Here is a 13104-nt window from a genome sequence, read left to right on the forward strand (position 1 = left end):
TCTACCCTTATCTGGACGACTGCCTTATACAAGCGGACAACAAGGTAAATTTGATAAAAGACTTGGCCTATGCCACCCGCCTACTACAGGCATTGGGATACACAGTCAACATCCAAAAATCAAGACTGGTTCCATCCCAAAGGATAACCTTTCTGGGTGCGGATCTAGACACAACCACCCAAATGGCCTTTCTCACAGAAGAAAAACAAAAACAACTTCCTGATTACTTCATGAATCTGACAAGACAAGCTCAGCTTACTGCAAGGAAAATCCTGCAGGCCCTGGGTTACATGGCATCCTGCATAATTCTGATACCACAGGCCAGGCTGCATATGAGAAAATTACAATGGTATCTAAGGAGTGTATGGTCTCAACACAGTCACAGTTTGGAAACTTTGATCCCAATCATTCCTTGCCTTCAAAAGGAATTCCTGTGGTGGGCTCAGGCCTGTCAGTCCAACAGAGGGTTGCCTTTCAACAAACCAAAAACAAAACAAACCATCACCACGGACGCTTCAGACCGAGGATGGGGAGCACACATGGAGGACAAATGTATCCAAGGCCTATGGTCTCAGACAGCTACACATGCACATAAACCAAAAGGAAATGCTGGCAGTGATGCATGCAATCGAGGCTTTCAAACCCTTCCTCCATCAAGGCCACCTGTTAATAAGGACAGACAACACCACGGTCATGTGGTACATAAACAAGCAGGGAGGCACATACTCCTACCCTCTATGCTGGCTGGCTATGAATCTATGGGAGCTATGCCTGAAACTCAGTATCCAACTGCAGTCCCAGTTCGTGCCAGGAAAGGAAAATACACTGGAGCAGAACTACCATGGATGCACATGAATGGATGCTGCACCCAGACATCTTCCAACTCATAACAAAGGCATGGGGAACGCTGGAGATAGATCTATTCGCATCCCCCCTCAACCATCAACTGAAGACATTCTGCTCAAGGACATACCACCCACAAGCATGGAGGGTGGACTCTCTCTCTTTCAGCTGGAAAGCTCTAAAAGTATATGCCTTCCCACCTCTCCCTTTAATGTACAAGGTTCTACTGAAGATCAGGGAGGAACAGCCAAGAGTGATTCTGATAGCTCCAGACTGGCCAAGGCAACACTGGTATCCACTATTGAGGAGCATGTCACAGGCAAAACCATGGCTTCTCCCCCTATGGCCTCTTCTTCTGATGCAGAACAATTTCAAGATCATGCATCCCAACTTAAAAACATTGCAGCTAACTGCCTGGAAAATCCCTTAAATCCAAAACAAAATGTTTTATCACAGACAGTGAAGGACATTATCATGGAAGCTCGCTGGCCTTCCACAAGGAAGACATATTCAGCTAAATGGAAAAGATTTTTCATCTGGAACACATCAAAAGGCTTAGATGTGACCGTGGCAAGCATGACACATATTCTGGAATACTTAGCAGAACTGTTCCACAATGGCCTTTCCTATTCTTCCATTAAGATTCATGCCTCAGCAATTTCAGCAGAATACAATTTGGATCCACCTATCTTCTCACACCCTCTCCTCAAGCAATTTCTGAGAGGGATCAAAAATATCAAACCTCCAAGAAAACCCCCTTTACCAGCTTGGGATCTCAACTTTGTCTTGGAGAAACTAACACTTCCTCCCTTTGAACCAGCAGCATCAGCGGATCTCCAGTTTCTGTCTTGGAAAACTGCATTCCTTCTGGCAATAACTTCAGCAAGAAGAGTATCTGAGTTACAAGCATTATTGGCAGTACAGCCATTTCTTCTTCCATCAGGACAGAGTTACACTAAGAACTAATCCTCCTTTTATGCCAAAGGTGGTATCTAGGGTATCCTTGAACCAAGTTATTCACTTGCCTACGTTCTTCCCAAATCCACAGAATAGAGGGGAAAAACTTCTGCACACCTTGGATATACACAGACAACTATGCTACTACTTGGACAGAACTAAAAGTAGCAGAATAACTGACCAACTATTGGTAGCATATGCTGCTGGGGTGCAAGGAAAAGCAATTTCCAAACAGACAATTTCAAAATGGATAGGAAATTGCATTTGATTTTGTTACTCCTTTCATGGAAAGTCAGTTCTTGCAAACATCAGGCCTCATTCCACAAGGGCCACGGCCACCACTACAGCCTTCCTACGAGGGGTGGCTACCGAGGACATTTTAGAAGCTGCTACTTGGAGCTCCGTGTATACATTTACCAAACATTACAATCTACCTTTATACTCCAGATCCAGAGCAGGCTTTGCTACTGCAGTCCTGCAGGGGATCTTAACTACACCATCCTTTTCTTAGTGCCTCCTCCCCCAGATTAGCTATGGTATTCTACCCATATGTTATGACTGCAGATGCATCCTTGAAGGACATAGTACAGTTTTGTACCTACCATAAATGTAGATGTCCGATAGGTATGCATCTGCAGTCAGGTTTACCCTCCCTCCTACCCCTCTGTGGTATTCCTAGGGTGTTTACCCCTCTTTTAGCTAGCTGGGGGAATCTATTATGGTGTATTTGTTTGTATATACTTGTGTGTGTGTATATATATATATATATATATATATATATATATATATATATATATAATTTTGCAAATGTTTGGAATTCTATTGCATTTCTCCAAATTTAGCCTTCCTAGAGGGCACCTGGCATCTGGGGCAAGAAAAACTGAGGAAAATGGCGTTGGCTGATGCTTTTATACCCCAGACGCTCTGACGTCGGGGAAGGTGCGACATCAGCCGAGGCCAGACCCAGACTTTGGAATCCAGCCGACCGAAGGCTGCCTGAGGCAGGACAACCCATATGTTATGACTGCAGATGCATACCTATCGGACATCTACATTTATGGTAGGTACAAAACTGTACTTTTCCTTTATTCAGAACAAAAATAATATTACAATCCTAGAAGGAATGGAATGTTCACCATCTTCAACTCTCAAAAGATCATCTGACAAAAATAACTGGTCAGATGTAAAGAAAAAGCTAAAAGACTGGTCTTAAAAGTTTTGGACTTTTAAGCTCTCTCAAAGATCAACCTACACTATAAAATGCTCATGAACATCTAAAATGTATGTACCACTAATTTATTTTATTTGCAAATGCTCTTTTACTCACTTTTTCAATGAAATATGTAACATGAATTAAATTTAAATTTCTCACATATGAATAGAACCGTTTAAAATATTACATAACATAGATTCTGTGTACACATTATTACTTTATTAAATCATTTAATAGTTTTAGGATTTCAGTCATATGGTTGGGAACATGAAAGTTAATCATCAGAGTTAGTTTTATAGACATATGTGTTTACTGAAATGTGTTTGACAACTTTGTTGGAACATATTCTCTCAAAACTTGGTCTTCCCCCTTTTTTTCACACATAATTACTTCATCTGATTTAGCGTTTCAGCATTCGAAACTGGCAGTTGCTTTCCTTCACGAAATGCAGTCTTGAGGTATGTTTCTTTAAATGAGGCAGTTTGTCTTCTCTTGACTGCATTCATGGTTGTCTGGATGCTTAGTTTCAAGTGATATGAGTAGATCGCTTTGATAGTGAACCGAGTGTCATGATGAGCCTTTATATATAGTTTCCCTTTATTTATACATATTTTTTTCTCTTGGAAATAGCATACAGCTCATACTATTTTATTTACTGTTTTCCGGTAGTTAGTACCTGCCTAGAGGGTACATAAAATATTAAAAAATGTTTATTTAAAGCTTTATTAGTTCAAAAGTAACGTTAGTTAAATTTGTATCTGGCTTTGCATAGAGCTGATTCCCATAGTAACGTAAGCTGCGATATGCTAATTAAAGATGACGTCATGCCCAAACATTCTGAATAGATTAATATATTAATAAATTAACATTTTGGCTTCTCGTACGTTTGATACATGTAATCACATACACTAGTATTTACATACGTGCTATAATGCTTGTATATCTGTATGTTTAACTATTAAAACATTCAAGCATTTCTGAAGTCTTTAGATGACTGATAATTTCTAGTGCCGTTCAGAAGTGCATCCCATAACGTAGAAGCAAGATCTGTGGAAGTTAGATTACTTTAGGTCTGTGATATATTGATGCATCATTTTTCAAGTATTAATGCATTGTTTGTACTGGAACCTTTTTCTTAACTAAAATTTTGGAAAAAAATGATGTTTTACCTCAAAGGATGTTACATGTAAGAGTAAAGAGAAGGGGGTCTTCTCATTGTTGTTTTGGTATCCAGTTGGCATGTTTAATGCAGATGCAGTGATGTTATGCATAGAGGAAGGAGTAAAAGGAAGTGGCAAACATTGTTAAAAGTACTTTGAAAGTTTTTTCTACTATTTCTTGACAAGGAGAGATGGTTCATATCCTAACCACTGTAGCAAAATGTTTTTACTTGTTGCTGTTTCTTCAGAGATAAGAAAATAGGACATTTTGCAAAAGTCATATGATTGAGTTCATTTTCCCTTTATGCTCTTGATGTGAACTGATATGTTCAGTTATGGATATGTTATTATGCTCTTAAAAAAAGGTTAGCGTGACAGTTCCTTTCCTTGAGAAGACTGCAGACAAAATGCACTTGATGACGCAGTAAGGCATCTAGAAGTATTATTCACATTACACCAAAAATATAAATATTATCACACACACTCCCTCTGTCCATTTGATTTAGGATGGGATTATTAATTCTTTAATGGCACATCTTACAATTTATGCAATTCCTGCATCTTGTCATTGCAAAACATTATCTATTGTTAGAAAGCAGACTTCGTTTTAATAATACATTTCTGAATGATAGCAAATCTTAAATATTGTCATTGCTGATGACTGCAGTCCTCGGTGATTTATCAGAAAGCTGCACGTTTTTTGTGACTGGTGAGCCGGAAATAGGAGATAAAAATCTTGAATTTTGCAAGGTTATGTGTAGTCGAGAGGTATGTAGAGTTTTATAAAACAGTTCAGTTAGTAGATTGGGCAGCAGCAGTAATATACGGTTAACAAAAAGAATACTAAAAATTAATTCTTTGTGTGTGTGTGTATGTGTAGGTGTTAACTGATCAGTCATAAATAGACAAATAGAGGTTTAGAGAATCAAATGCGGGAAAATATGAATGCAAGGAAGTAATTTTAAATAGAGTAAAGTTTTAATATTCTGTGCTATATCCATACTTCTTAGCTATCCTTGTTTTGCGAACGGCCTTTATCTGCCTTGTTTGGTTTGTTACTCATAGGACATAAGTATGTGCGGGTTTCTGGGGGATTACTGAGGATTAGTGGTCAATATATAATGATTGACTTTAATGTTTGTGTGTAGTAATCTGAAGTGACACATTAGGCAGGTGACTGGTTTCGGTGCAGAAGATAAGGAGCAAAAGGTAATAGCCCATGGGTCGAAAATAACCAGGATTCAAACTGTATTTAATAAGCCATTGTATGTTATGACTTGAGACTTTGAGCATTCCATGTAGTCACTTCAGTATTAGTTTACCTATCAATTCTGATACTATTGTTTATATAATCAATTGTATAATTCAACACTTATCTTTGTTAACCTATTCATACATATACACGATTAAACTATTAATAATTTTGATTATGTAAAGATTCATATAGTAATAGAAACATGTTCCTTACAATTGATTAATTATTTTCTTTCTTTGGTTTTTTCCTCTTAACTATTTAAGTCTAAAAACACTGATCATAATCAACTTATATATTACATCAGTATTTGTTGTTCTCTCGTACTAATTAACTTATAAAATATACATAGATTTTATATATTGGAGCCTCAAATTAGGCAATATTTTCAAATCTTTGGTATGATGGATAATCTGATTGGATATTTTTGTTCTTTCAGATTAGGAATGGATTTCATCCCATGTCAGATAAAGGTTTTACTGAAGTTAACTTATTCTTTTAAAATAAATTCTCCTTTTTCAGGCCTCAACTTAAATTTAAGTTTTATCTTTTAATGAAAGTTAGCAATTCATTTTTAAAATATAACTTTTTCAAGAAGGATATGCAGGATTTAAATAATACAAGTATTTGTTACCATATCATTTAAAAATTCCCAACTTTTGAGCAAATAAGATAGTTAACCTTTCTTTCTTGAAATGTTAATGGTTTAAATAATCCATTGAAAAGATCTAACTTATTAAAATACCACACAAAATATTCCTCGTAGGTTTCTGGAGTAAACGCTTCAAGTTCCCCAAGTATATAAGTAAAAGTAATATATAAAAAATGTACAGGAACTCAAGCGAAGCAGTTGCTTAAATCAGTCCAATTATATCTCCACAGAATAATAAGAAACGTTTTATTAGAGACACTGCAGTTGGTCAATGGATTAGCGCTTTCACTCAATATAAAAACGAGCTTCTTCAGATCACACAGACCAATATTCAAAGGGCAGTATATATACAGATGACTTAATTGCATGCTCACCTATCAAACTTCATACCTACTTACATATTAATAAGATTAAAAAATATATATAAAAAATATATAAAATATAAAAAACTCATATTACACTACTATATATGTACACAAATCCATTTAAAACATGAATATATTCCCATAACATGTCATATATAGAATGTCAACCCCATTATGACTGTAAACTTACAAAAATGTATATGTCAGTCATATATATTCATATATATGAAATATATATATATATATATATACACAATTAATGAATAACCATATCTAAGACTGTACTACATGTGTATCTATAAATATATGAAATATGTATATGTCCATGGGACAAAATATATGTAAGACTCAGAAAATATATAAACAGTAAGTCAACCAGGGTGTATCTACATATGTATATACACAAAAATAAAATTATACATATGTCCATCATATACACATAAGAATCATAATAAACGAATAGTACATATATTCATATAGTTCTCCTAAATGCATAACTAGTCAAGTCTATAATGTTTGAGATATACTAGAATTTCACATTCCTACGTTTCTTGAGTATAGGTTTAATAGAGGCTCTTTCATTAAGTCCAGAGCCCCTATCAGCTCTTAACCTAATTATCCATTTACTTTCACAACTTTCAGTCTGATTCCTAATATTACCCTTATGTATGTTCTGCTTGATGTTCTCTAAAACTCTGAATAAAAAACTGTGCTCATCCCCTTTTTGAGCTACATGTTTTGCTAGTGCATTATGCGTGGATGCTTTCCTTATATGATAAATATGTTCTCGCATCCTATCCTTAAGTTTGCGGTTCGTTTTGCCAACATAGAATGCATTGCAAACCTGGCATACTGCTAAATATACTATGTCCATAGTGTCACAAGTGGCATCTACCTTGGTATCAAAGTTGGTATGTAGGTCTGGATGTGAGAATTCTGTTCTGATATCAATATATTTACAAAAATTACATTGTGTGCATGGTCTAGTATAATTGAAGCTAGAGTTATGTTGTTGTTTCTTGGAATGACATAACATTCTCCTTAAATTTAACTTGTTCCTATACAGGAATTGGGGTTTATTACCTACTATATTCTCTATCTCCTCATCAGTGCAGAGGATCGGCCAATGTTTAGTAACTATATTTCTTATTGCCCAACAGTCAGTACTGTATGGCAAGGAGATCTTGACTCTAGAAGTTCTTTCACTATTAATTTTGACATCATTGACCTTCGGTCCAAAATAAGGAGTTGCTCTATTAGATCTAAGTTGGTTGAGGTCTGTAAGGTTGGATTCTATTTCATTGATGTCATAACCTCGCTCTATTAATCTCTGTTTCAAGTTTACTAATTCGGTGTTAAAGCCTATATCTGTGGCATTCAATCTAGATGATCTCATCCCTTGACCTCTTATGATGTTCTTAAAAATGTGTTGTGGATGCATACTATCACGTCTCAGCAACGTGTTGTGGTGGCATGGTTTCCGGTATAGACCTGTGTTAATCATCCCACTATCCAATCTCTCAATGTATAGATCCAAAAACTCTATTCTAGATGTAGAATGATTCATGGTGAATTTCAGATAATCAGTTAAATGATTCATGATCGTATGTAGCCTAGATAATTCCGTCATATCCCCTCTCCACAAGATGGAAACATCGTCTACAAAACGTCGATAGAGGGCAACTTGTTGGTCAAAACCGTCTAATTTAAAGAGAGTCTCATTCTCCCATTGCGCCAAAAACATGTTGGCATAGCTATTGGCGCATGGCGTTCCCATGGCTACACCATCTAATTGTTGATAAAACTTGTCCTCAAATATGAACAAATTATTCTCCAAAATCAGTTCCAAAAAATGTGCCACTAGATCTACCTGCACTCGTGTATAATCACTATGTGTAATAAGATAATCAGTTATATATTTGATACCTAGCTCGTTAGGAAGGACAGTGAATAATGACTGGATATCAAAAGTCACAAATATAAGGTTATCTATATCTTCTAAACCTTTTAAACAATCATACAATTCTGTTAAAAAATGTTTAGAGTCCTTGAGTACTACATGATTATTATTGAGAATAGGACAAAGATGTTTTTCCACAAATACAGACATGTGTTCCGTAACCCAGCCCTGTCCTGCCACAACAGGTCTCATAGGAGGGTTCATGATATCCTTGTGTATTTTGGGAAATCCCTGTATCACTGGTATAAGGGGGGTATTAATTAACAGATAATCATATAATTCCTGGTCCAAGACACCACCTTTGAACATGTCTAAGAGTGTATCATTCACATAAGAAATGGTATTGTGTACTATATGCTCATTTACTTCTTTATAAAACCGATCACTCAATAACATGATCATGGAACTATAATATTGGTCTCTGTTCTTAACGACTATTTGGCCACCTTTATCTGCTGGCCTTATAATAATGGAATGTAAAGTCTGTAATCTATGTAAACTTTCACGTTCCCTCCAGGTTAGATTTCCCTTCTTCCTATGAGTTGTTTTAAGAAAATATTCATAGAGGTCATCTTCTGTAAGTTTTAAATAAGCTTCTACTAGTGGATGATGAGGAGGTGTAAAACTACTCAATTTCTTAAATTTAAGGGGTCTGTCACTTTCACAATTTACTGTAGTGGTCCCCATATTATCATGGAACAGTAATTTCAACATCACATTACGACAAAATAGATGCATGTCTATAATAGTATCAGTAAAGTTGCTATGACTAGTAGGTATGAAATTAAGACCTTTATTGAGTAAACTCTGGTCTTGCTCTGTTAATATATAACTAGAAATATTGCAAATTAGGGAACAAGTATGATTATTATATATTGTTCTATTAATGAAGTCTAACTCTGTTTGTCTCTCCACATCTTTTTTATGGTTTGATGTGGTACGGATTCTTCGGAAAATTTCCGTTTCTGCCTTCCCCTGCTCATTGATCGTCCCCTCTGCATTCTTTCTCTTTGCGTACAGGTAGGGGAAAAGGAATATCATTCCCTATAGGTAGTGTGGCATTAGATAATTTATAATTACTTTTAGGTCTAACAACTCTATCATCAGCTCGTACTGAGGTGCTTGATGTCTTATGAGCTGTTTTATTAACCACTTGTACTTCTGGATAGAGATTAACATTTCCTGTATCACCATTAACAAGTATATTATGAGCAACAAAATTATCTGACCCATCTACATGGTCAGTATGCACAAGTGAGATCACATCATCTGTGTCTTTAGAATTGACACAAACACCTATAGAAACTCTATCATTTAAATTTTCCAATACATTATTATCCTTAGCAGAGTTATTATTCTGCTCCTTATTCACTATGTGTTCAACTGAGCTTTTACCCATCATGTCATTACTTCTCTTGTTTCTAGAGTCATAATTAGTCTCCCTTCTTACCATATTATGTGAGACATTGGTTTTGACATGATTGGTGGTGTCAGTGTTGGTATTAATATCTGTTTGTCCATATCTGGGCCAAATGAACACATGGCCCTGTTGAAAATCCTTAGAATCTCTCATTATTTTATTTCTTTTCTGCTGAAGGAGTTTCCGTTCAAAAGCAGAAACTCCATCAAGCAGACTTTCGAATAAATGTTGTATTACTGCACTGGGAAACTTATCAAAAATGTGTTTGGAAAAAAGGATTATACCGAGAGGACTCCGTGTTTTCAACATGCCAAATCAAGGAGAACATCATCCTGAACTCCTTTCGAAATGGCAACGCCTCAATTTAGAGGTAAGCAAACAATATATGGAATTACTTATAGACTATTTCGCTCCTGAAGAAACAGTATTGATGGAGAAAATTAAAGAACAGCAGAAAGACATTTTTGATAAGTTTCCCAGAGCTGATAGGGGCTCTGGACTTAATGAAAGAGCCTCTATTAAACCTATACTCAAGAAACGTAGGAATGTGAAATTCTAGTTTATCTCAAACATTATAGACTTGACTAGTTATGCATTTAGGAGAACTATATGAATATATGTACTATTCGTTTATTATGATTCTTATGTGTATATGATGGACATATGTATAATTTTATTTTTGTGTATATACATATGTAGATACACCCTGGCTGACTTGCTGTTTATATATTTTCTGAGTCTTACATATATTTTGTCCCATGGACATATACATATTTCAGATATTTATAGATACACATGTAGTACAGTCTTAGATATGGTTATTTATTAATTGTGTATATATATATATTTTTCATATATATGAATATATATGACTGACATATACATTTTTGTAAGTATACAGTCATAATGGGGTTGACATTCTATATATGACATGTTATGGGAATATATTCATGTTTTAAATGGATTTGTGTACATATATAGTAGTGTAATATGAGTTTTTTATATTTTATATATTTTTTATATATATTTTTTAATTTTATTAATATGTAAGTAGGTATGAAGTTTGATAGGTGAGCATGCAATTAAGTCATCTGTATATATACTGCCCTTTGAATATTGGTCTGTGTGATCTGAAGAAGCTCGTTTTTATATTGAGTGAAAGCGCTAATCCATTGACCAACTGCAGTGTCTCTAATAAAACGTTTCTTATTATTCTGTGGAGATATACTTGGACTGATTTAAGCAACTGCTTCGCTTGAGTTCCTGTACATTTTTTATATATAACTTATTAAAATACTTAAAATTAAATAAAGCACAAGTAATCTTTCTACAAGAAACCCATTTTAAAATTAATGATAGTTTTATTTGGAATCCAAATGAATATTTAGGAATATCCAACTCTTCATATGTCAAAAAAACTAGAGGAGTATTAACATTATGGAAGAAAAGCATTATCTTTCCTCAAATTATCTATAATTATGAGGATAAAGAAGGTGTTCTATTGATTATAATAATAAAATATAGTAATAGGATCTGGACGTTAGTTAATGCTTATTGGTTTCCTGGAATTGGTGTAAGAACAATAAAAAAACACTTAGAACTTTATAATTAAAAATTCTAAGGGTAGCCTGATCCTAGGAGGGGACTTTAACTGTTTATTCAATGATTCAGAAACTACTAATAAAAAATCTTTTCGTAATACCTCTATAGGGAAGAATTAAAAAAAATGGACAGATAATTTGCAGTTATTTGATTTATTTTATCTTAAAAATAATAATTCCCTGGATATTTCTCATTGTGATTTTAGATATAAGACTCATACTAGAATTGATAATTTTTTTATATCTCAAGATTTAAAAACAAAAATACTTTACAATAATCCCGTGTCCTATATATGATCATAATGCGCTCATTTTTCAACTACAAGCAGACTTTAAAATATTGTCCTACACTAAAAGGATTCCAGCCTATATTACCAAATTAAAACAGTTTAAACCTTGGTTAGATTCAGAAATAAATTTTTTCTTGGATACAAACCTAAATAGTAAAGTAAACATAGTAATTATCTGGGATTCCTTGAAAGCTTATTTATATGGCAGAATTATTACATGGTTTAATAATAAAAAGAATGGGAGTCCGAACTATCTAACTTACAAAAACAAATCATATTAATTAACAATGATAATACGAAAACTTTCTTAAATAAGAAAAAAGAAACTGCATCTTTAAATAAAAAAATATGATATTCTAACCCACAAAACTAATCTAGCTTTAGAAAAATTAAAATTAAATTCTTTATCTGTTTCTCCAAAGTATATGCGTAACCTAGCATTGAGAATTAAAAGACACTCTATTGAAAATAATATTGTGAGTGTGTTTCATGAAGGAAGAAACAAAAAAGTGTCTGATATAGGAGATGTTTTAGATGCATTTAGATTTTACTTTTCAGAACAATACAAAAACAAAAAAAATCAATATAAAGTTTTAGATAAGGATCTGGACCTTTCGAAAATAAAAAGCTTACCAGAAAACTTAATAGATGAAATTCAAAAAAAAAATTTCCGTAAAAGAAATTAATGAAAAAATTAAAGAAAGTAAAAGCAATAAATAGATGGTATTATTAATGAGATTTATAAGCTCCTACCACACTCAGCAGTATCAGTTTTACATAAGGCTCTAAATGAGTCATACATACAAGGTATAATGCCACCTTCATGGAAATATTCATTAATTACCTCTATACTAAAAGAAAATAAAGATTCTCATTTGTGCCGTTCATATAGGCCAGTTTTTCTGATCAATAATGATTATAAAATCTTAATGTCTATTCTAGTTAATAGATTCAAGAAATCACTAACACTACTTATTACTGAAGATCAAATGGGTTTTATATATAATAGACATGCTGAAGATAATATAAAAAGAATTATAACTACTATAGATATTTTGAATAGAGAAAACCAAGAAGCTCTCATAATTGCCCTTGATATTGGGAAAGTGTTCGATTCACTGAATTGGGATTTTCTCTTTTTCTCTTTAAAATTCTTGAGCTATATAAGTTTCCTATTCAATTTATTTATTTTATAAAACATGTTTATAATAATAATTTATCCTATGTAAAATTAGGTCCATTTGTGTCTGAATCTGTTGAAATAACTAAAGGTATTAGACAAGGATGCCCAGTGTCCCCAATCTTATTTGCTCTAGCAATAGAACCTTTCTCCTTGACAATACAATCTGATCCTAAAATTAAAGGATTTAATATAATCAATTTGATTCTAA

General features: G+C 33.9%; 1 protein-coding gene across 1 annotated transcript in view; it reads left to right on the plus strand.

Moving 5' to 3' along the window:
* Positions 1 to 10170: 10170 nt before the first annotated feature.
* MRPS23 (mitochondrial ribosomal protein S23) overlaps positions 10171 to 13104 on the plus strand; it is a 69903-nt gene continuing 66969 nt past the window's right edge. Inside the window, exon 1 of the mRNA XM_044054906.1 lies at positions 10171 to 10192. Coding sequence (XP_043910841.1) covers positions 10171 to 10192 — 22 coding nt within the window. The remainder of the gene's footprint in view (positions 10193 to 13104) is intronic.

The sequence above is a fragment of the Protopterus annectens genome, chromosome 13.part0 (genome assembly GCF_019279795.1).
Source record: "Protopterus annectens isolate FY-2018-M chromosome 13.part0, PAN1.0, whole genome shotgun sequence".
NCBI classification, from domain to species: Eukaryota; Metazoa; Chordata; order Ceratodontiformes; family Protopteridae; genus Protopterus; species Protopterus annectens.